This window comes from Cydia splendana, chromosome 12, assembly GCF_910591565.1.
Source record: "Cydia splendana chromosome 12, ilCydSple1.2, whole genome shotgun sequence".
NCBI classification, from domain to species: Eukaryota; Metazoa; Arthropoda; class Insecta; order Lepidoptera; family Tortricidae; genus Cydia; species Cydia splendana.
Genome location: NC_085971.1, coordinates 759,430 through 786,020, shown reverse-complemented (window position 1 = coordinate 786,020; position 26,591 = coordinate 759,430). Strand labels below are relative to the sequence as shown.

The following is a 26,591-nucleotide window of genomic DNA, read 5'->3' as shown; positions in this document are numbered from 1 at the left end:
CCTAATACCTATTATGTAAGCCCTGTTAGGTATTTAAATACTAAATAAGCAATATTGAGTATAGTTCTTGCGCTGCCTTTCATCAATGTAGGAAAACAATCTTTTTTTTTAAATCGTTAACCGTATTCTCACGCACCTAAATTCAAATTCAAAGTGGTTGGTTGATTAGTAGTCTTTCCGGCTGTTTTCCTCTACAGGGTGCGTAACTAACATGCCAATCGTTTACGCTCCTTAGCGAACGAAACGCAATTATCACTGTCGCACTAATATGAAAGAGTAATAGAGAGACGCAAAACCTTTCGTTGTCGTAGCGCAAGCGATTGTCACCTTGGCTAGGCACCTTGGTCACATTTCTCAACCGGTTCTCGTAAAATATTGTGAGCAGGTTCGATACTAGACTAATTGTATTGGCTGTCACAGCTTTTACCTAAAGGTACAGTCCGTATTAATAGTGCGGGATGAAACAACAAGTATCTGCCACGGTCGAATACTTTTCCAATTTGAAATACAGAGTTCGCGCTCAATATTATTTGCCATAATGTAATTGTTCTACATACAGGGGTGCCCCTTAATACGCCTAACATTAATTGTCATAATATGAATTCGCATAACAGATTTGGCATAACATAATTGTGCATAACATTGAACAGGCATAATATTAATAAAGCATAACACTTATTGCGCATGAAATGACTTTTGACTTAATCTGCTTCTTTTGATGCTGAGTGTACGTGGTGGGGCAAATATAAAGTAGATACACCTAATGTACCTACGATACGAGAATAGTATTTTTTAATACAGTTGCTCAAAAAGTGCTACTTTACGTAGCTGTTTAGCGTGCGGAAAGTTGGTTATCTCGAACTAGTGCTTTTTACTTTTCCAATTTTTTTAAATTTATACTTGTTCCAATTCACGACTACTTATTGATGAGTGTTAATATTCGTTTCCTTTAAACGTCGTAATCAGCATAAAAACCTACTGTTAATGTAAGAATGTGAAAAATATACATATTTCATATTTTAATACTTACCTCTTCATCATTATAACACGTTTATTTTTTAATATTGAATATTGAAAATTCCGTTCTTAATAAGTTGTCTGAATGGAACGGAATAGCTGCCAAACGCCCATAGATATAATATACTTAAAGACGACGTCTAAGCGAGCTGTCACTGTTACCACTTTTGTTTAGTGTACGATTAACAATGTTTTACTTATTTTTTCGCAACTGTATTAAAAAACGTCGTTCGATACACGTGCGGAAATGTAATGACATACCTTCCGCACTAGCATCGAAATGTACTATTATGCAACCGTTGTTTAAGAGAGGTCAAAAAAGGCGAGTGGCGTGAGTACCTAAAAAAATGTTAATAAAGACGCAACGAGTATTTTTTGACTCAGTTAAACAACGTTGCATATAGGTAATACTTTTTTCATCACACTCGCTCAGTAAATGTGGAATTGCACGTAGGTTTAGGGGGAGGTATAGAAAAAGCGTTCTCCCTAGGAAGTTATGAAGTTTCTAGTGCCATAATTAACAGTTTTTTGTCTTTATACTTAATTTTTGTATCGCAAGTGTGATGAAAAACATTGTGTGTAACTCGGGGCGTAACAATATTGCAAACTCGAGTCTGTAAATCGCTACGACAAGCCATCGCGATTTAACTTACTCTCGTTTGCAATATTCAACTTACGCCCCATGTTGCACGATGTACTATTCTAGGACCAAGCACTTACTTTGAAATAAAATTGTAAATTTAACAAATATTTTTCATGTAATCTAGTGAACTTGAAATGAATGACTTTCATGAATCAAACATATTTAAAAAGAAGCATGATAGACTAGTGATTTGTAATTGTTTGTTTGTACCTGATTGTTATTTGTAATAGTTATATGTAGTACCTGTTTGGTGTATGTTAATGTTAAGTTTCATGGCGCATTGGATCTGTCTGTAAGGTCATGTAAACATTTTTCAAATAAAATAAAATGTCTATGGTTCACTTATTTGTCAGAGATGACATTTAAAATAAGGTTGGTAACAAAACACGAAGAAGTAGTTCATTACACGAAGTATCGAAAAGTACCAAAAAGATACTGCGTTTACAAATGCGTTTTTGGGGAATAGACTAAAGACTTGTCTTGGCAACTATAAGGTAGGGTTTTGAAGATGTGTGCACGGCCGTTTATATGACAAATAAAAATACGGGAGTAGAAAAATGGAATTTTCTAGCCCAGTGACCATTTTGTTATGCTTTTTGGCATTTGACAAAAACAAATTAAAGCGGCGTGACCATTTCATACGGAAAACGGTCGTGATATATTCGTATCTATGTAGGTATTCAATGGCATGTATTTTAATAAATGAAATAACAATTAATACAAATAATTAGCACCAGAAATTCCAAGTCTAACAGGAACTTAGTACTTTTTTTTTTATTATTTTTTCTTTATTTATTTTCCTTCATAAGTTAGGCTCTTTATAACATGAATATAAAAGTAAAATACAAAAACACATAAAAAAAACATATAAACAGATTATAAAAAACCTAACCTAGGGTGCCGCCAGCAGCGGGGCAGGGCCCAAGCTACCGGTGGTCAGGGCCGCAGAGAGAGGAACCGGCGGACTATCCGCGCCGTGTCCAAGATCACCGCCTTCTGCATCTGACCCTTGATCCAACCACCTAGCGAGAGTCTCTCAAGATGTTGGTCGAGACTCTTCGCTATTAGACCGTTCACCCGTTTTTTATTATTATTATTATGGCTTTTACTCCTCGCTAAATTTAGCAAGGTGGATTCTGCCAATGTCGAGGTGTAGACTTTTGGCTTGTGAGACGAAACTTAGTACTTAGTAACATCGTGGGAAGATTTCCCACATTGACATTGACAGTTTCCTAATTACCTTGCGTTTTACTGTAACTTTTATACACTTGAGTACAATCGAGTTACACTTGCAATTCCCATGTAAATGTGATTTCTGTAGAATTTTCTGGACGGTGCTTTCACCGCTCACAATTTCATAAAATTTTCGATCCTGAAAATAATCTGATTCTATAGAAAAATTTCATTTTTCAACAACACAAAATTTTTACGCTATTCCGCTTACAGCTTCATGCGCAGAAATCACATTAACGTGGATATTGCAAGGGTGTATTTTTTGCACCCTAGTGCCAAACCATGTTATCGCTTCCTATATTCACAAACAATGTTACGTACGAAAAGCTATTCCAAAAATGCAGTTAGAAATTTATTTTTAGGATTCCGTACCACAAAAGGTAAAAACGGAACCCTTATAGAATCACTCGTGCGTCTGTCTGTCTGTCCGACCATTCCCCCCCCCCCCCGCCTTTATCCCCGAAACTACTGGGTCTAAAATTTTGAAACAATACACATCATAGTTCTTTACCAATAGATGACAGGAAAACCTATTAGAGATGTGCAGTGAGATGGCATTTGGGGTTGATAAAATATACCAGTCTAAGTCGTTGAGTCATAAAGAGAGAAACTAGATGTAATTACTGTCTTATAACAGGGGCCTGAACTACTTTGGGGTGTCTGTAGAAAAAAATGCGCATGGCGATTTATATACTTGAATTTATTATCGCAAATTCGTGGGGTATTGTGCGTTCCTATGAAAAACTCCACAAGGCATTAGTTTTCTGGAAGTCAATTATCCGTGCTTGGATATAAACTCAATAAGTAATCTCTGCACTGTGGTAATACAAATATGAAGTGCAACCTATGTCTTTTATTGCTCGAACCATTACCAGAATTTGATGAAGTCTTTATTAAATACAATAACAATTACCAACGCACATACCCCCCTGGGAACAATATGTATGTACTCGTCGAACCAAGGAAAAACCCAGGAAAACCTTGGCTCGACCCTTAATAATCAACATTGTAATGTCTAAATACATTGGTGCTTACACTTTCAGTTATCTAACAATAAACATTTAACAATCTACTCGTAATTTCCAAGACAGTATACACAGCATAATTGCGAATGACAGTTTAACATGATTAGTCGGTAATATTCAATTACAAAATACAATATCAGTACATATTTCCATAGACAATTAATTTACATCAAATTATCTGCGGGAGCTTGAATCCCTGATTCTATAGCTGTATTTAACCATATTTATTAGGCAAAAATAATGAGAGTCGAACTCATTAGATATAATATAATTATAGGATGTCACCCTTAAATACTCATAATATAACTTGGCAGGCTATAGGTAACATTATTACTCTTGGCTTAATTCTACGTAAGTACTTAACTGGTTATATCGCCCAACCGGAACCACTGATTCTAGATCTGATTTTATACAGAATTAGATATAATTTACAAAGTTAGATAACACTTGGCGATATCTCGTAGCAAGAGCAAATCTAATGGTCGCGCCGCCCTCTTTGGTGTCTGGAATCTGAGTGTCCTTCTCCTCGCCCGTTCTTAGCGAAAAACCATTACAATACTAGCTTATCTCTACTTAAATTAGGGTGGACTTTATTAACAGTGAATAAAATACATTCTCGCTACAAGTGTCTGCACATCCCGTTTGTCGTGACGTCCCTGTAGTTGCTCGTACTGGACGCGTTCTCTCTCTCTCTCTCTCCCTCCCACACATGGGGCTAGCGTTGCTCTATCTCGCTCGCTCGCACAGGGATGCGAAAGTGCCCGTCGCAGCGCGAGCGACGCGGGCGCAGCGATTGTGTTCCACATGTTCACTGAAACATTCGAATATACCAAAGTAGATACCGCTGCGTATCGTATTGTAGACCTTAGGGTCATGTGTTGAGGTTCTAGATTAGTTTACCGTTGTGTACAGTGACGGCCCTTTATCTCTCCCAGCGAAAGCCAGAATCGACGTTGTTTGCGTAGTTTTTATAATTTCCTCGAAACTATACTTCGGACAACTCATAAATTACACCCTTTTTACTTATGGTTTCGCTTTAACTTATCGTCGTTTATTTTAGCCTGCCGTTTTTGTCCGTCTAACTATTTTAAATTTATTGCTTCCTTATTATGGGGTGATACTCCTAAATTATTAACACTTACTGGGTATCTGATACCAAGATTCCACCTCAGCAGTAAAGCGTGAGTCGGACTTAATTACTTAGTTTTTGATCCGATTTTTTAGCATTTCATTCACGTTCCACAAAAATAAAATACATTGTTAAAAATTGAGTAATGTACGGAACCCTTGGAACGTTACGCGAGTCCGACTCGCACTTGACCGGTTATTTTTTGATAATGCATTGCTTACGTTTAAGGAGCCGTATTCAGATTTAACAAAACGGTTTCGATATAATTTTGATACGAGCTTGAAGATCGCTCACGCTGATTAGTGCATGCGAAATTAAGTAAAAGTGGTGCGAGAGGTGCGCGCCAATCACCAAACAGTTGAAACCAGTTCAAAACCATAACAAATTACAAAATCTGAATCGGGTTTATGTTTTATGTTTTCTCTAAAATACCCAAAAACACGTCTCGTTTATATTTTGCCTTATCACATATTACATTTCGTGCAAACGCGTGATGCGAGTGGCTATGCTAAATAATGACGTCATCAAGTCTCTCATTCAGAGAATAACTGCGCCTGACGACTCTCATAATTCCAATGTCAAGGGTAGGTACAATGCGTAAGAAACATATACGTAATGTATATGTTGCAATTTGAAAGTGGTCCTAGAGAAATGGTTGTTGACTTTTTCATACTGTAACAGAGACCCTATTCTCCTCGAGTAAATAGGATCATACATACAAACATACATACACAAACACACACACTCATCCACACACTTAATCAATTATTCTACAATAAACCCTTCACTACCACTATCTTTATTTTGTAAATATAGTTATATACTTACTGCATGCCTTTTTTTGTAATTTTAAATATGTTATAAGTATTTAGTATTACAATTACAATTTCCTTATGTACTAGGTGAACTCATATAAATCATAGACATTATAAGACAGAAGTGTAACTCTCTATGGTTCCCAAGATACAGGCTCGGCCTAGTTTGGGGACCACTGGCAATTTGTTTTCATGTAATGTTTTTTTTTAACCTTTTAATTTTTAAACCTTTTTCATTTTTTTTTTTTTAATTTTTCATGTAATTATACATATAATAGTCTTTATGTCATAGGAGGAAAGGAAAACAGAATATTAATTCGAAGATAATACAGGTAGTTTTATACTAATATAAACAAAATTCAATTTAACAACCGGTCTGGCCTAGTGGGTACTGGGTAGTGACCCTGCCTGTGAAGCCGATGGTCCTGGGTTCGAATCCCGGTAAGGGCATTTATTTGTTTTATGAACACAAATATTTGTTCCTGGGTCATGGGTGTTTTCTACGTACCTATATAAGTATATATATCTTCGCCGAGCACCCATAGTAGGTACAATCTTTGCTTAGTTTGGGGCTAGGTTGATCTATTATATTAATATGTTTATTTTATTTAAATTTAACATATTAGGTTTTCATATCACACGTTTAAATTGTAAAGCCTGACCAGTAATATATGATCATTGTCAAGAGGGCGCTATTATTCTCATGTATATGGCAACAGGTCAGTATAGTCTGAACAATGTGGATTGGCAACTCGTTATTTTGACTTACATAGTTTTACTCACTCTAATCATAATAAGTATCCAAATATTCGGTGTTCACATTTTTTTATTGTCGGTTTTTACCGTATAAAATTCATGTATTTTCTTACGCGTCACACATAGTTAGGCTGCCGTGTCACGCGCATCTCATGTAACTTTAAAAGTTGAGTTTCGAGATAGTTACGTTTAAAGTTTTAAAGATTCAAATGCTGTTATCGTTGACGGTTCATCGTAATTTTTTTATTTTTTCTAATCTACATGTAGGAAATATGGTCACAGAATAGGCCCTTTAATTTTTTTTCCGCATAATTGAATAGATTTCATTTTATTCGAATTAAATGGTTTTGCATGATCAACTCTTCCATACTATAGTGGTCACACGAAGTCATGTAAGTCAAGTTACATGACATACGCTTGATCAAACGTGACACGTATTACTTGACCAATATTGTTTCGTATAAACCAAGCACTCGGCCAGTCATGCCTAACTCCGGCAACTTAAGAAACGATGGTGATATTTTGGTTGTGTCCGTCATGCAACTCAAGTTAACTGAGTTGTGCCTGACGCCATCGGCAAAAAAATGAAGTTACATGAGTTAGTCATATGACTCATATGCTTTTCTCAGTAAATAATGAAGATTTTCAAAATTTTCTTTTAGAAGATATATCTTTAATGGTTTTTAAGACGATTTAGACTGGTTATCCGTAACTCATGTAACTCGAGTTAACGGAGTTAGGCGTGACACGGCAGTAGGTCAAAATTACCTTACATAGGGTCTGCTACATTGTCAATGAATAAAATTGATCGTCTCCAAAGCCCATAGCAAAGAGATAGAGTGTATAGAGAGTTATTGTCATAGTAAATTTTGTAGTCACTGTAAATTTATTGCCATCTATCGACACAAGATTAAAACTAAAAATGAAAATCTATGTTATGTATATCTTTGCCCATAGTAAATATTTTTCAAACACATCTTTGTTACTGTACTTAAGTATTTCCTCGCTTATGTATAACATAACACTACAATAACCAAGTCGTAATAACCAGACTATAATGACATTTTGATTTGTTTACCTGTCAGCTCTGATGTTAATTTGGAAATGTTTCGTAGCGAAATAGTTTAATTTCCCGAACGGTTATTTTCCAGCAGTTTATTATTTACATTATTTACAATGTTTCGCTCTTGATTATGTATAGTTTTGGCCATTTTAGGTCATTTATTATTTAATATTCAACACTTAAGTATTATTCAAGTAAACCGCCACAATAACACTGACAACAGTGAAAACCTATCATTAAAATTATTGCTAGTGTAAGAAATTAGTTCCAATGAAATTCCGCAACATGATCATATATTAATGGTCAGGCTTTAGAAAGGAACTACTCCAGCACATGAACCTTTGTTCTTCTGCGGATCTCATTTCGCGGTGCTTGTTAATTCTCACTAATTACCTAAACATATGCATAATAAACGCGTCTGTATATAATTACTACACATGAGCGTATCTCCCGAGGCTACATGTATATCTAACGAGCGGCTTCTGTTACTTATTAGTCAGTAAATTACGTCAGCTGCCATCTAAATTAATTCGCCTTCGGCTATATTAAGGCGACTGGTAGCCTCAACGACCTTGACCATACATATTGAGTACCTATAAATAATAATCGCTTGTAGTCTGTCCATATTCTTAGTCCGAACCTCTTACAAACCTCTGTTAAATTTTGTCTCTTCGGACAAGCGATTATCAACGGTTTGTCAGATTTGAAATTAGACAATATTTAGGAACAACGTCATTAATTGTATTAGTGTAATTGTTTCTCAGCGCATTACTAACGATGAAAACCTATATTTAGATATCTGCGTCTCTTTTACACCAATATTGTAAGGTAATGGTAACTCAATTTAAATCTTTGATGTTCGCAGACCTTTTATATAGTTTTCTTTTAAAAAGAATATTTGTATAATGTAATTAGGTAATGTATATGCGCACGTGAAATGTCGCCCGCGCGTGCATTTAATACAATAACATGAACCAAGTAAATAATAATAATCCATCCTATATACATCCCACTGCTGGGCACAGGCCTCCTCTCATGCGCGACATGGTATAATAATATACTCCGCCTGGTACTCTATTCCGAGATTCGCGTATGACCTAACTGACACGGGCCTACGTCATCATGCTGTTTACAGGTTCTCAAACTTTAAAATGTGGGAGAGTTTTAACCAACGGTGAAAATTATTTTAACGGCATTAATTTTAAGTTATTCATGTAGAAACATAGTAAAATAAAACAAATGTAATTTATTAAATTAAACTTTATTTATCTATACAAGACAAACGTTTGAAAAACTAATTCACAGTTACACATTAATTACCAAGCTTACGACGTGAAAAGTTTGGAAAACACTGCGACTGCTGACACTGAGCGAGAAGGAAATAACAATTAACACGCGTTCGACAAGGATGACGGTCAGGGCATGAAGTTATCTAGATCCGAATTGTCAAATGTGACAGCGCTATCCTGTGTTGCCAGTAATGTAAACAGAATTACCCGAACGTCTGAAATGTCTTTCGTGAATCGGAAGATATTGCTAACGAATAATTAAAAATGACGTGTTATTGTAAAATTTAAGATAAAATACATATAAATGAAAATTATAAAATTATAAAGAAATATTTTAACTTATTAACCATAGGTATAATGTACCCAAGTAACATGTTATGTTGAAATAAAGTGGCAATGTTATTGTGACGTAGGCCCGTGTCACTCTGGGAATAGAAGACCATGTTTTATTAGACCATGATGCGCGAGAGGGCTTGGGCTATAATCCCCACGCTAGCCCAATGCGGATTGGGAACTTCACATACACCTTTGAATTTCTTCGCAGATGTATGCAGGTTTCCTCACGATGTTTTCCTTCACCGAAAAGCTAGTGGTAAATATCAAATTATATTTCGTACTTAAGTTCCGAAAAACTCATTGGTACGAGCCATGATTTGAACCCGCGACCTCCGGATTGAAAGTCGGACGTCATATCCAACAACAAACAAGAAACAAGTAAACATTTAAAAAAATTTAAAGAGACGATTTCAATATAACAATCTGCGATCATATATAACCATGGATACCGCCTTTAGGAACATTACCGTTCAAATTCTCGGGCCAAATTAGCACACATACACAATTACGCCTACATTCAAATAAGACGACGCGTTTACAGAGCCTGTAATCAAAGTTGGTAAACAAAATAAGAGTCATCTTTATTACACTAATGGTACATAGCTAAGTGTAGATGAAATGCATATAATGTCAATAACTACCAATCAGCGACATTAATCCGCTAATAACCTTCTTGCTGTACGTACTGGCCGCTGAGAGTTCGCGGTTCATATTTGATTAGAATATGACTTGGATAGGGATAGGTTTATGCCATACAGTGAAGAACCAGTCAAATAATTCACGTATAATAATTTAATGCAGATTAAAAGATAACTAGTTGAAATGTTGTTATGACATGTCAGACTAACTCAACATAAGTAAATATATCATTGTTGTATAAATGTATTCCGCTATAATAAGTATTTTGTATATTTTATTATCAATCTGCATGGCAGTGCGAAGTCACGTTCAGGTATAGTCTGTCCGTTTTTCTAAGATCAAGTACGCCATAGTCAATGTATGGCGAACTTAATCTTAGAAATCGGACTGGCTATACAGTCTGCAAAATTTACATGGGTACACGAATCGGGTCAAAAATATTTGAACAGGCGGAGTCACAATAAATCCCCACTTTCAGTTCAGAATATTTTATATGTACATATATAGCCGGTCAAGCAAGTTTGTCAGTAGAAAAAGGTGCAAAATTAAAATTTTGTATAGGACCACAGCCGTTCGCGCGCTTACATTTTCTAAATTTGCCGCTCTTATAATATTTTAAACTTTCGCGTTTTGAACACATATTAACTCACATTATACGAAACGAAACTGATTTACGTCGGTAAATCAAGGAAATTGAATATAATTCGCGTTAGACCCGTCTATAATGTGAGTTAATATGTTTGCCGCTCTTTTCTACTGACGGAAATGGCTTGAGAGAGAACCTACATATATGTGACAGTAGAGGGTGGATTCAAATATTCAACATTTTCAGATAATGTGTGTATTTGTTAAATTAATTCAGTGAAAGCATGATAGGAAAAATGTATCTACATATAGGAGACCGGGTATGATTATCTCACGGGTTATATCTCATGAATAGAACATATTCTAGATATCTTGCCAGGCATCCACTCAATTTCATGTCTCTCTAATTGGACAGCTTTTTTCCATAGTTCTCTGCGAATAGCGTCTTGTGGGAATCTGAATGGAAAGTAATGTAAAATGACAATACCAAATTTGATTATTAATTTGAAATAACTAGGTAGTTTTTTTATAGCTCCATCTCATGAAATAAAAAAGGAAAATACAAATCTGTAAGAAGGAATTACTACATTTATAATTATATAGAAAATACCTAAACCAAACACAAGTTAATAAAATAGTCTACTTCATTTAGCATAACACCATCCCTATTATCCTCGCAATTTAAAAAGTCGTATGTTGTTATGAAAGTCGTATGCAGTTGTTACGTTTTAGCTTAGCACGGTAGTATTGAAAACAAATCGTCATGTTTTTTCCAAATTCTACTGAAGTTATCTGTTTACTACAAGTGAAAAGTGATTCCACTGTCCTTGGTATGAACTAAAATAACTTCTGCACCACTTCACGACACATGAATATATTTTTAATTACAAAAAAACGTTGTTTTTATAAATCAATTTAGCCATTTGTCACTGACTGTCATCTCGGTGGTACTGAGATTGCCAATCGAGCAGTTTGTAAGTACCGCCTATCGCGGGGTAGTTTGCGTTGGGTCATAATTGAGCGGACAGAATACTTCCATGTATAGCATTTCGCTGATAACAATAGTCTTAATTCAACGAAGGATAATATTAACTTTAGCTAAGACACCTGTAACAAACGTACTCTAAAACAGTTTCGTTATTGAGCATTTATTCTTTTATAAAAAAAAAATGATAGCTGAAAAAAGGTCTGGTACTTATATTTCTCTCATAATATTGAGAGAAATATACCAGGCCTTTTATTCTGAATTTTTACTAGTTCGTGTTATGAGTTATAAATTTGTGATAATAGCTATGAATTTTATTTAGGTATGGATTTGCACCAGAATAATTCGCCTTAACCGAACTACTAGATACCTACTCCATGCCTACTCCTGCCCCGAGTAACATGATAATCAAATAGTAATCAATCACAGCGCATTTTATATATATACCTACACGTTGTCCTGACAGGACTTGACTTTATCGCTTAACTGATACAGTTCCTGAGAATTTATTAAGATTGGCAGTAGTAGTGTGCCTATAGGTTAAGCTTTCATGTAGGTTAGTTATAGATACATAGTACCTTAATTATACTGATCAAAATTTAAATATGGCGGCACCAGCTGTCTTCCTATTTGTCGTTGTCGTTTTAAATAAATATTAGGTACATCACACTCGCATAGGTATATTATATAAATAGGTAAGCTTTAAATATAACCAGTGAGTGCACGACATCAAAACACTATATATCGATGTTATTTTTGGTACTTTAAAAGCACACTTGAAAAGGCAAATCAAATATTTATCTCATATTACCCTTGATATCACTAAGCCTAGATTATTATGCAAACTGAGTGATGAAAAACATCATTTTAATACTTACTACTGTTTTGTTTCAGATTATGGGCGCTTAAACGAAATGACGTCATAGATACAAGGCAACATGAAGCACTTCAGACCAGAAAGAAGAAGTTGATAAACCAAATATAAACACTATGACACGAACTGTACTAAAATACAGCAAAACTAGAAATGATAGCAACAAACCTAAAAGGTTTGTGATGCTCAGTTAAAAAGATTTCATTATGACCGAATGGAGTACTGAACCGTCTTACAATGACAATTTCACAGAAAGCGCAAACGCTTCTCGTCCACCAGACCCTATCGAAGATAAAGCTATCCAAGCAGTTTTCTGCACGGCGTACACTCTAATCTTCATCATAGGAATCTTCGGAAATGCTCTCGTGTGCTATGCTGTCATTAGAAACCGAGCCATGCAAACGGTCACTAATCTCTTCATCACGAACCTAGCTTTGTCAGACATATTACTATGCGTATTTGCTGTGCCATTTACACCCCTCTACACCTTCCTAGGCAGATGGGTGTTTGGCGGTCTGCTATGCCATATCATGCCTTATGCTCAAGGCTGTAGCGTTTATATTTCCACTCTCACTTTAACTTCCATAGCCATAGATAGATTCTTCGTGATAATATACCCATTTAAACCGCGAATGAAGATTAACACCTGTATTGCATTGATCATTGGAATATGGGTGTTCGCTTTAACAGTAACATTCCCATATGGCTACTATATGGGTTTAGAATATAATCCAGAAGCCGAAGAAAGCGAGAGAGATAATGCTTATTGCGTGGAGAAATGGCCTTCAGATCAAATTCGGAAAGCATTTGGCGCCATTACGACTATAATGCAATTTGTGTTACCTTTTACCATCATGGCGTTTTGTTATACATGCGTTAGTGTTAAATTAAATGATAGGTTAAAATCAAGACCAGGGAGTAAGAATAGTAAGAAGGAAGATGCTGAAAGAGAAAGGAAAAGAAGAACGAATAGAATGTTAATAGCAATGGTAGCTATCTTTGGTCTGTCTTGGCTACCGTTGAATCTAACAAATATAAGCAGTGATTTCTACTCATTGACAGAGCATTGGAGATACTATATGGTATTATTCTTCTTTGCACATTTCATAGCAATGTCCTCCACGTGCTATAATCCTTTCCTTTACGCTTGGTTGAACGATAACTTCCGGAAAGAGTTTAAGCAAATTCTTCCCTGTTTGGCAGTTTTAGTTAAGAAACCTAAAAGAAAATGCAACGCATCTGAGAGAACAGATATGTTTCGATCCGAAAAGACTTGCAACGGTAATGAGAACACGATACAAGAATCTTTGTTGTCAACTGTAAATAAAATGCCTTCAGTTAGATATAAAATGGAGTTCGAAGATAAGATGAAAGTGTATGAGGACGATGAAAATATAAGTCCTGATGAGAAACCGGAGGACAATCCGAGTCCGAGTGAAGACTGTGTTAATATGTACATGTTTGTAGATAAAACTGTAACTACTTCGGATAAGGAGCCCATCGTGTCAGCGTTGTAGCTTCAACGGTAAGATTTATGTTATTCTTAGAACCTTAGTAGATAATTTCTTAACATTAATTAGCCTACCTACATTTATTAAATAAATAAAAAAGTTAAACATAACCTATGTAACATTAAGATAATTTTAAATACAAAACTGCCGTGAGACTAATAAGACTACAGCCTAAACTAAAAAAAAATATCCTGAAATATGAAAAACGTAATGAGCAGTTTTAATGAAAAATAGAACTCATGCTATTTCAAAGCTTAACTAATTTTCTCCCTTTACCGGCCAAGTACAAAAAAAAACTTTTCAATGTTGACGTCATGCACAAGCATAAATTTAAATTGAATGTAAAACTCTTACATTAAAAAACCGGTGAAGTGCGAGTCGGACTCGCGTTCGAAGGGTTCCGTACGTTACCCAATTTTTAACAATGTATTTTTTATGTGGAACGTGAATGAAATGCCTTTAAAAAACCCGTAGGGGTCGGATCAAAAAATCTGTAGGTCATGAACTATTTTGTGATTTTTTTTTTCAAAATTTGGAACCCTGTAGTTTCGGAGATAAAGGAGGGGGGGGGGGGGAATGATCGGACAGACAGACAGACACACGAGTGATCCTATAAGGGTTCCGTTTTTCCTTTTGAGGTACGGGTACCCTTAAAAATGGTATGAAATCAAAGTATTGGAAAAATCACCAATGCAAAGTTAAATCAGGAATGCTTAATTTGCTTTGCCATTTCCAGATCCGTAACACACTTGTTGTTTTACGTCTGGGGTTAAAAGTTTAATCGAGAAACGGAAACAGTCAGTGCTCGGACTGCTCGGCAATTTACATTTCAAATCTCGTGTTTATTTATTTTTTCTGAATAATTGAAAAACCGTAAATTTAACTTAATTATTAAAGAATAACCGGCATATACAATTTAAAGAAGAGAAGTCTGTTATAACAGGGCATAAACTAGAATTGAATGCGTAAGTCGCGTAGACACAGCCAGAAAGGAAGGGGTGCTGCTCAGGCAGAGCTGGGACACTCTGTGATTGAACCTCGTTCTGTCCGGACAGTAGCAATAAAGAGACTGCATTGTGCCTCGCGTACTAGTTATCATATTAAATACCTGTGCCCTAAGGATGTAATACCTAGTGCATCTAGCCATTCCTGAATACCTAAACCTACATTAGGTACGCTCAGAGTATATAAACGGTCGTCTCTACATTGATTTTACTTCCATTCTGCTGCTAATTTTATTGTTAAGTATATTTTTACCATTTCAAATTAGCAACATACATGTCCTTCGCAATAGGAAATAAAATCTGTGAATTGTATCCACCATATTGTTAACAAAACACTATGTCCTCTATTTGTCACAAATATTATCCCCACGAGACCTTTTGATCATAAAAACGACATTTACAATAAGCCTGAACCACGTAACAACCATTTCCAGCAAATTCCCACTTTTTCGCATTCCGATTCGAGCACAAATCTTGTAGACACACAGATTGCCATCCACTACATAGTGAATTTGATCAAAACACAGTCATATGATTTAGGCGTTTCTGAGCGCGTAAAAATATTGTCAACAAAATTTCAAGTACTAGTAATTCGCATACCTCGTAACTGCATTTTTTATGAAAATCATATTTTGACACTTTTCTGAACGCATCTAACGGCAAAACTCTTAAATACCAAAAATAAACCGTTTACGTTTAAAAAGCAAAATAGAAAACCTCGCAACTCCCGACCGCCATTTTGTAAAAGGAATACCTCGTATCTCCACCCCGCCACTCCCTTCAGTACAGTTTGCGATGACGTTTTTTTTTTTTGTAAATCATGTTTTGACACTTTTTGATAGTACTATTCTGAACGCATCTAACGGCAAAACTCTTAAATAGGTACCAAAAAGAAACCGTTTACGTTTAATAAGCAAAATAGAAAACCTCGCAACTCCCGACCGCTATTTTGTAAAAGGAATAACTCATATCTCCCCCCCCGCCACTCCCTTCAGTACAGTCTGCAATGGCGTTGTGATAGCACGTCAGTTTTGCGTAAAGAGGCTTTTCTGTTTAAAGTTTACTAAAATAATATATTTTTAGATCCACAATTACCTTGTTCAGAATGTTCAGATCAAAAGATTATCCACTATTTTCAAGGATTTTTATAGCAAAACTCTTACCCCCGATTAACTTTCGAAAATATTCAAGAAAAACTCGTAACGTCAAATTTTCCAGGTTCAGGTGATTTAAACAAAAAATGGTTTTAACAATCTGACGGCTAAATTTAACTTAACATTATGTAAAAAAAAACTAAGCAAGTCTTCATGCAAAATTTTTGGTAATTAAGTTTTTTGTGCCTCCTGTAAAATTTGGTCAAATTGAGTTACGAAGTTTGCGAATTAGGCCGACGATATGTGATCATGAATACCAGACCTGTGTATAGCAAGCGTCTCTACTATCTCAATTAAAATAAGTTTTTCGGACAGTAGCACTTTGCTTACTCCGCCGGTTTACAAAAGTTATTGTTGTTGATGTATATCTATATCTACTCATTGGAGACAGGTTTTTAAACAAATCTCTTTGCTTTTCGTTCGAAATATTAATAATTAAGAAATATTAGCACGAGAGGGAAGTAGTAAAAGTAAAGGAAAATGAGTGACGTTCGTGGTCGCATTACTGCCACGACAAAAACGTTCAATCCGTCACTCATTTTTTTATCAAGGAACTTGACAGTAACAGCGCCCGCGACGACGCCGCAGCAGTAATGCCGTTACAGCAATGCAGCTGCAGTTGCCATCCGAATGCCACCTTTATTGGTAGCTGGGTATAACACAGCCAATGTGGAGGTTGATTCTCTGCGATTAATGAAGAATCTATGAGACGAAATCTACGTACAGATAGCAATAAAATGTGTTACGAGCGCAATAATGCTATTTACGAGGAAGATACACCAGTTTTATTTATTGAAGCGGACTTATCCCACAAGAGCTAGAACAAAAATGTTCTAAAAGAGGAAACAACGTCTTATCACGATATTTTAAAGCATGAAGTCATAAACCGTAAAAGAGTTTAACGGCTTGAAGCGGTGATATCAGCATTTTAGCGGGATTAAAGTGAGAAGTAGGAACCAAATTCCAGTAAAAGAGTCTAGATTTTCGCTAAAACAAAGCTTGACCTAAATATTGAGAGAAGAATTTACAAAGCGTTTTGTAGTAGTAATTGCAGTAATCACTTTGTTGTACACAACATGGGTTTACAAAAATAAATTACAGTAGTGGAAGTACAAAGGCGAAAAAATGTTTGTTTTGTTTTCGGAAATCTTTACACTAGTACAATGTAAATAGCTCAAAAATACGCTGACAAAGATTTTTATACGGTGCATATTTTGATTTCTCTTCTTCATCACAATTTTGCCAAGTAACTAAAAGCTTGAACAGAGTACGTCAAGTTTCTAAAAATTTTTCTTTACCTACTTATTAACAATATCGTAATAAATGAGACGAGCAAAATAAATTCAAAAATATCAAGTCAAATAGCGATGTTACTAAAAATAGAATATTTTATTAAACTTTTCCGTATATACGAGCACACTTAATATTTAATATTTAATTTTATCGTGTAAAAGATTAAGAGCGTGCTTTTATGCAAACAGGCGTTCTTAATAGAAAATTAAGTCCCTGACTTAATTAATGTTAAGTATATAAAATTATGTCAAGGATCAAATGCTTGATTAGATATTTTTAATTAGTATTGTGCATAATTATATTATAGTCTTATGCAGACGAATATTTTTAAGGCTAGGGACTCATTTAAAAATATTCGCGTAATGAAATTCTCTGGGAGCCAGAAATATTTTTCAAGTGTATACGCACATAATGTACTGTACACACGCAAATATACCTACCGGAGAAGCATTCGAGTTTTGGTGATTTGACACCGATTTGACATACCGCAGTGCTTCTAGCTTAGTACGAATACAGGGTGGGGACCAATAAGATGAAAGAATAAGCTACTGATGATATATAGATGGCCAAGCAAATCTTACGTCTCAAGCAAAGTAGAAAAAGGCGCGAAATTCAAATTTTCTATGAGACGATATCCCTTCGCGCCTACATTTTTCAAATTTGCCGCCTTTTTCTACTGACAAGATCTGCTTGACCATCTATAGTTTACAAATCAAGAAAATTTGTAATTTTAATTCCGTATATTTGTAAATAAACAACATATTAAATTTAATATATCCAATTACTTTTTGTAAACATTGTCTTAGGTCACTCTGCAGTGGTAGAAACGACAACAACAGCGATTATTTTCGAATTTCTGAATTAGAATGATTTTTCGAGATTTAATGAAAAAAATAATAAGTCATAAACTCAATGTTTTTCATGTACCTATTTGTTATGTAAGTATATAGGTAGTATTGGGTACCTACCACTACCAGAATCTTTGCTCTGGCCAAAAGTGCCATTAAAATCATATCAATATCAGATCACTGAAATTGGAAAACTTCCTAGAATTGATTTCAGTCGTATGTATCCATTAAGGCAATCTTCTTCGCGTCAATAGAGATATAGTGAGGCAATCAAATGCTCACTAGCGCGGACAAAGGTTTCGTACGCAACAGCTGGTTAGTTTCATTATCAGGCTCTGAGTTCTCTTTTATTATAATTTGATACAGAGATCAAGAAAAATCTACTGTGATTATTTTGTAGTTTATTCAGATATTAGAAAAGCTGTACACAGGTTATACATTCCGTTATCATTTAATTATTATGCCTATTATAGTATTTTATGCAACCGTTGTTTAAGAGAGGTCAAAAAAGGCGAGTGGCGTGAGAGAATTTGAGGCGAAGCCGAAAATTGTTAATAAAGGCGCCACGAGTATTTTTTTGACTCAGTTAAACAAAGTTGCATACAATACTTTTTCTATGACCAAGCACTTACTTTGAAATAAAATTATGAATTGAACAATTATTTTTAATTCAAGAAGTAGCAAAAATCCGTACGGGCGGGAAAAGAATGAATGAACGAATGAAATTAAAAAAAAAATGTCTATGGTTCACTTATTTGTCAGAGATGACATTTAAAATACGGTTGGCAACACTGTATTTCATTCAAGATTTTTTAAGTGGTCATTACACGAAGTATCGTAAAATCGCCAAAAAGATACTGCGTGTATGCACGAATTCTTTTTTGGGGAATAGACTATCTTGACAACTATAAGGTAGGGTTTTAAAGGTGTGTGCACGACCCTTTAAATGACAAATAAAAGTACGGGAGTAGAAAAAATATATTAAGAAAGGGGCACTCACGTATTTTAAGTCGAAAAACGCTCGACATGTTTCACTCCGTACCGAGAAGTGAAACATGTCGAGGAGGGTATTTCGACTTAAAATACGTGAGTGACCCGTTCTTAATTACTTACTTACTTACTTACTTACTTGGTTGGCGCGGTGACCCAAAATGAGTCTTGGCCTCCAACACAAGAGCACGCCACTTTGATCGGTCCAGAGCGGTATCCCGCCAGCTTTCGCCGACGCCCAGCTCACGGAGACCTGCCTCCACTCTATCTGCCCAACGGTATTTAGGACGACCAATAGGACGGCGCTCAGTTGGTCGACCCAAGTAGGCCCTTTTGGCTGCCCGATCTTCACCCATCCTTTCGAGATGGCCAAGCCAGCGGAGACGATGCGCTTTGGTCTCACCTATTATATTTGGCTCGGCTATCAGATGTTCTATTTCGGCATTATTTCGGATCCTCCAACTGCCATCGTCTCTTTTGACGGGTCCCAGAATCTTCCTTAACACCTTACGTTCTGTGACTAAAAGGCTGTTCTCCTCCTTGAGTGTTAGTGTCCAAGCCTCACACCCATACATCAGAATGGGGCGGATCACGGTCTTGTAGATCCGTAGCTTAGTACGTCTACTAAGAAGCTTGGACACCAAAACCTTATGGAGCGCAGCACTGCAGCGTAAGGCGTTTTGAGTTCGGATGTTGATTTCGTCCTCCCTTGTATGTGTATCCGAGACAGTGCACCCAAGGTATTTAAACTTGGACACTCCTTTGTAAGTGTTTTCACCCACAAGTAGGTTCTGTCTTTGGGTGCGACTGTCCCTGTACCGCTTCATGTGGAGGTATTCCGATTTATCATGGTTGATTCTGAGACCCACTTTTGCTGCTTCTTGCTCCAAGATACTTGCCGATATTTCTACCTCTTCACGGTTTTCCCCTAGCAAGGCTAGATCATCCGCGTACCCTATCAGTCTATGCCTTCCATTCAGTTCGACACCAATGTCAAGCGTAAGTAGTTTTCGAACAACATGTTCCAGAACCAAATTGAAAAGCATAGAGGACAGGGCATCGCCTTGCTTCAGACCGGTACTCACCGTGAAAGCAGCCGTCAACTCATTACCAACTCTTACGCGCATTTGGCTTTTACTGGTGGCTACTTGGATCATATCTACAAGTTTCTTGGGAATATGGAACTTTCTCAAAATGGAATACAGGGCGCCTCGGTCGATGCTGTCGTATGCTTTTGTGAAATCCACAAATAACGAATGGATGCTCTGAGCGTACTCCCATTTTTTCTCCATGATTTGTTTGAGGAGGAAGATCTGGTCGGTTGTGCTACGATTCTTGCGGAACCCACACTGAAAATCACTTAGGATTCTTTCCGCGTACGGTTCTAACCTTTTTAATAGCACATACGACAAAACCTTGTACGCCGTAGGAAGCAGGGCAATCCCTCGGTAATTCGAGCACTTCTTTCTACAGCCTTTTTTGTGCACGGGGCAGATGACACCTGTATTCCATTCCTGGGGCTGTCGTTCCAGCTCCCAGATTCCGAGAATTAGCTCATATAGCTTGGATTGGGCAGCCCCTCCGCCATACTTCCACACCTCGGAAGGCAACGTATCAATGCCTGGAGCTTTGTTGTTTTTTAGCCTAATGATAGCGCTGTGTACCTCTTCGAACGAAGGAGGTTCTACATGCAGGTCATTGTCGTCTGTTGTTAGCGAGGCTTGCTCTTCTATAGGAGGACAATTGAGCAGACGTTTGAAGTAATCCCGCCACATACCTTCAATTTCCTCACGTGATGTTACTAGGTTCCCACTGTCATCAATGAGCATCTGTGTAGAGGGTTGGTAGCCCTTCCTGAAAGATCTCACCTCTTGGAAAAATTTTCGGGACTCTTGTGCTTTCATGAAAACTTCCATACCCCTGACCAAGTTATCAAGATGTTTTCTTTTCTCTCTTTTGATGACTCGTTTCGCCTCATTCTGTAGCTGTTCATGGTTTATTTTCCATTGGCTATCCTGTTCGGCCAGTAATTTGTAATGTCGCCTGTCTTCTGTTACTCTCTTACACTCCTCATTCCACCACTTCTTCCGTCTGCTCTTTGTCTTTCTCCCAAGTATTCTTAGTCCAACTTCTTTAACTGTGTTTTTCATAACTTCCCAGTTTTTATCTATATCAGCGTCTATTGTCAGTCCTTTGAATCTGTTGCTTAGTTCCAATTGGAACTTTTCTTTTATGTTGGGATCCTTCAAATTTTCAATATTGATATTATTACTGCCTTGGATGCGTTGTTTTCTTTCTACATTAATCTTTGCTTTTATTTTAATACCTACTAAATAGTGGTCGCTGTCACAGTCTGCTCCTCTAAAAGTTCTTACATCTTGTATGGTGCTCTTATGTCTAGCATCGATAACAACATGGTCAATCTGGTTTACTGTGTGACCATCGGGCGACTTCCAGGTGCCTTTGTATATGTCTTTGTGAGGAAACATAGTGCTTTTGATGACCATTGCCTTTGATGATGCAAAACTTATGAGTCTTACACCATTATTGTTCGAAATTTCATGTTTGCTATGCTTCCCTATCGTAGGCACAAACGCTTCCTCACGTCCAACTTTGGCATTGAAATCGCCTACTAGTATTTTGACATCGAAGCTTGGTAGTTGATCGTAGACGGATTCCAGGTGGTCATAGAAAGCATCTTTCCTTTCGTCCTCGGATACTTCCGTAGGGGCATACGCGTTTACAATTGAAATATTACAAAATTTGCTTTTGATACGAATGACGCATATTCTATCGGACACTGCGTCAAATCGAATCACGTTGCCGACCAAGTTTTTCCTTACCATAAAACCAGTCCCAGATCTGTGTTGCCCAGCGTTACCACCACTATAGAACAAAATTGAACTGTTATCAACATCGCATTCTCCCTGGCCCAGCCATCTGACCTCTTGAAGGGCAGCTATATCTATTCTGTATTTAAGTAGCTCACTGTTTACTTGGTACAGAGCGCCAGGCCTATAAAGAGAACGCACATTCCACGAGGCTAATCGGAGATCCTCAATGCCATGCCATTTGTCGTTTGTTTTGGGATCAGATCGTATATTCTCTTGTGTCGGTTTCATAACGAATTAGTTTTTCCGTGGGAGGGCTGTTAACCCGCCGCACAACCCCCACTATGTTGGAGGACCACATCCGTAATTTGTTAGCGAGTCCATCGGACTTAGCTGGTGGCTAGCTATGCTGTACTACCAACCGTACCCCCAGGCACCCCTGAGAGCCGCTCCTTTACGCAGTTAGGGTCAGCGAAAGTAGCATATTGTGACTGATCAAAGGTTTTATTTAGACCTGTCACAGTATAATTCCTTAGTCGGCTTTTACGACACCCAAGGAGGAGATAGGTTGGCGCTATTCTTAACCGGCAACCACTTAATTAATATATTTAATATGTTTAATATATTTAATATGTTTGTGTCTCACGGAAGTTTTGTTTATTCTTATGCTGTTGATGTTCCTAAAATTTGCATGCCAAATGGCTGAATATCGTTACTCACTATTTATAAGGACACCTTTGTACATACATATTCTTGCGAATAAAAATTATTCTATTCTATTCTATTCCATTCTATCCGTATAGCGGCGACCATATAGTTTTATTTTAAAAACTAAATTTTCGTTGACAATATTTTTACCGGACTACGGCAGAGCAAAATGGAGGCTATAATACTGACTATTATGGTTGTGATATATCCATGAAGCCAATCTTCTTCGCGTCAATAGAGATATAGTGAGGCAATCAAATGCTCACTAGAGTGCGGACAAAGGTTTTGCACACGACAGCTGGGTACATTATCAGGCTCTGAGTTCTCTCTTATTATGATTTCATATATAGATCAAGAAAACTCTACTATGATTATTTTGTAGTTTATTCAGATATTAGAAAAGCACGGGTTATACTTTCCGTATAGCGGCGGCGCGGCCATTTTTACCGGTTTGGCAGAGCAAAATGAGGGTTATAATACTGACTAGTATGCATATCTTCTTAGTAGTTTATGCTAGTATGGTTATGATAGATAGAGTTAGACCAAGACAAGTCTGCAACGATTTTGATAGCACACGCAGTGCAAGTGTTATTTTAAACGTCAAACTTTTATTAAACTTTGAGGTTCAAGCATACATAAATAGCACCTATAGATTTATTTGCCTAAAATGGCTACTAGATATTTATTTATAAAATACGTAGATTATATGGTACTTATTAAGGTTTATATAAAGGAACATGTGTTTACCTACAATATAAATATTAAAGCTTACAAAAAATAAATTAAATAGGACGACATTTAATTTGTTTATATCAAATATAGGTACTGAGATTTTGATTAAAATATTCACCCAACCAAATAAGAGCATTCATTTCTATTTGATTAAACGCCAAGACCACGAAATTCGCACGTGAAATACGCTATTATATGTCCTTGCCTCACTTTTTTGTTGCCTAATTCGCCATTTTTTTCTGTTACAGGTACCTACTACTTCTGTGCACGTGATTACATAGTTTTCGTTAATTGTTAAAGTGCTTTAAAGGAAGAGTCGTCTAGAATTTTCGTGATCGATGTAAATATCTAATGAAAATAGACAATTGTAGAAAATATAATCGAATTAAATTTTAACGCCAGTGGAACAATTTGAATTCGTTGAGTAGTACGGTCAGCCACTTTCTTGGCTGACTTCCTTTCCTTTAAAATATGGATTTAGGTAGCTAAATCCATATTTTAAAGGACATACTGTTTTTTGAAGTCTGATTGACATGTTCGACTTCGACCGTTTTATTATACAGGTTGATTAACGAGACATGTACAAGGCTAACCCTACGCAGTCAGTAAATCAGTATCAAAAAAAACAAAAAACAATCATAATTTTTTTCCCTGTTTATAACTTTTTTAGTAAGGATAATTTTAATTATCTACAATCATGGCCACCCAACAACATCTAATTAATAAAGCAAACCTCTTCGACCGTTATGACAGCTCTTTGATTGGTATGAAGAAAAAATAATTCACACTTGAATGAGATACGATTTTTAAAAAGTAACCAGAAGACTTTGATGAGATTCAATTTGAGAGTTGTCATGGATAAAGCAAAGAGTATCGGTATTTGACGGAAGTATTCTTGTAGGGTGTCCATGTATGTCGTAAATAAATTAAAACTTTTTCTTTTACTCTAGAAAAATAACGTTTATCTTATAATTGTATAAAATAGATCCTTATAATTTACTGAATGCGCAGGGTTGATCCTGCTCACGTCTCCCGAATCACCCTGTATTTAATTTTATGTGACGTATTCTTTTTTAAATCAGATCGAAAGCTGATGGTGATGTCGAACTCAACGATATTGCCTTTTATTGTTCCGTAAATTAATCAATGGAAAATGGCATGATGAAACGCTGTAAGGGGCATTGGGATTATGTACAACGATGGATTTTCTGAAAATGTTGTATGAAATAATTAAAATAAGAGAAGAGTCCTCGGACTTCGAAAAAATGACGTTCAGTTCCGTTCCAAAACTTATCTTAGGACACCAACGCATCAGATCTTTTACTAATTAGATAGCTACTCAGCGTAGCCTATCCTCGTAAGTCCCGGCGTACTTGTAAAAGTACAAATTAAATTCGAGTTATGAACTCTTATAGAAATAAAAGAAAGTTCCAAATTCAAAAGCGCAAAAATTGGCTTGGGTCTTAAGTACGAGGCTATATTTGTATGTCATACTAAACCAAGGCTCGGAACCGGTTTTTTCTTCATACAAAAAATACCGGTATTATTACGTTCTTTTTCGTTCTTTGTTTTATTATTTAATTTTTAATGGGACAATCTAATCATACGAATTTGTACCTAAATACATAATTCAGTCTTACGTAAAGAGCATAAAATAATTAATAATATTGGGTATAGGCGATATAGGCGGTTTTGAAAAAAACCGGCTCCGAGCCTTGTACTAAACTAAATTTACTCGATATGGAAACAACCCCAAATCGCTTAAAAAATTGGCTGTTTCATTTCGGCGAACCGATGTGACGATTAAATTTTGTACCTACTAGTATGTTGATTTTATTATATATTTTACGGTAAGAGTCCGTCTAGCTAGCTTTGCATCGACTTGAACAGAACCAAGTGAGGAAGTGCCATTACTTATAATTGGTCATTTTATCATACAAATTTGACATTAATGATGACACTTTGTCATTGCAAATGGCACGCATCAGCAGGCTTGGCCCAACTTTAGTCCCATGACTTCCACGCTTCAAATGATTTACTTTTACTAAAATAATTACCTACCTCACAGAAAGACCGTATGAAACATCATGTGTTGAACATTCATTGTGATTTTTATAATAATTAATAGTATTATTTAATATACATTTTAAGCTTGTTAGTAGTTAAACTGCGATGTTGTTTTGTTTTAGATAAATACTGTAATAGTATACGAACGTTGTAAATAAAATAGATTATAATTAGTTTCGTGTACATACATACTTTATTGTGATAAAAAAGTGTTTACATCAATTAATTCCTAAAGGAATTATGAGCCCATTGATAGAAACACTTTTTAATAAGCTTTGTAAATTATTATTAAGTACTTGTATTGTATGTTTAAGTTTTAGGTTAACGAATGCTGTCTAAACTAAGGATATTTTTTTAATTGTTAATGTATATGATACGAAATTAGGCCTTGTACTAAATGTCAATGGAAAAATGTGCAATTCGTTGTCAATCTGTCAATAAACTATACCAAAGGACTGTATTTATTATTTTTCCTTTTCAAAAATAATAATATATAAACACTAAAACACAAACTAACATACCTATTAGTTTAGACTAAGCCCCACACGTTGGTGAACAAAAGTGTAACATTTGGAAGCACAGTGGTGCACAGTTATTATGCTGTATCAAATTATCAAAATACGTGAGTTTAAATATACCTATTTAGTAAAGATCTTTAATATATTTGTAACCTAAAATATCTCGTTAAAACGGTTAAATTCCTTACTTATGTTAACGATCCTGTTGACCTTTACCGTAATATTCACGCTTTTACTATTTATTATTCCTACGAATTCTGCTGAATGGGGTTTCTTGTTGAAGGGCCACCTGACTGAGGCAAGATAAAACATAATGGTCAAGTATGTTGAGTTAGATTATTGAGTCAAAAATAGAGACGTAGTTGTGATCCAATAGTATTTTTATTACAAAGGGTATATTAAAATATGGGGAATGTAGGATACGACCACTAAGAAGCAAAATGTAAAGTGTTTTATTTCTTACTCATTATTTAAAATTGTAATAACAAAACTTTCGTGAGACACAGACATATTAAATATATTAAGAACGGGTCACTACGTATTACA

The 26,591-nt window shown here is 36.0% G+C and overlaps 1 protein-coding gene across 1 annotated transcript; it reads left to right on the top strand.

The window, feature by feature from the left end:
* Positions 1-12,283: 12,283 nt before the first annotated feature.
* Positions 12,284-25,982, top strand: LOC134795278 (prolactin-releasing peptide receptor-like). Its single transcript, XM_063767073.1, has 2 exons — positions 12,284-13,914; positions 23,709-25,982. Exon 1 carries the CDS (start codon positions 12,596-12,598, stop codon positions 13,904-13,906), a length of 1,311 nt encoding a protein of 436 aa, XP_063623143.1. The 5' UTR covers positions 12,284-12,595; the 3' UTR covers positions 13,907-13,914; positions 23,709-25,982.
* Positions 25,983-26,591: the final 609 nt, after the last annotated feature.

Excerpts from the sequence above, each read along its gene's own strand:
- LOC134795278 (XM_063767073.1), top strand. The coding sequence starts at position 12,596 with ATGACCGAATGGAGTACTGAACCGTCTTACAATGACAATTTCACAGAA.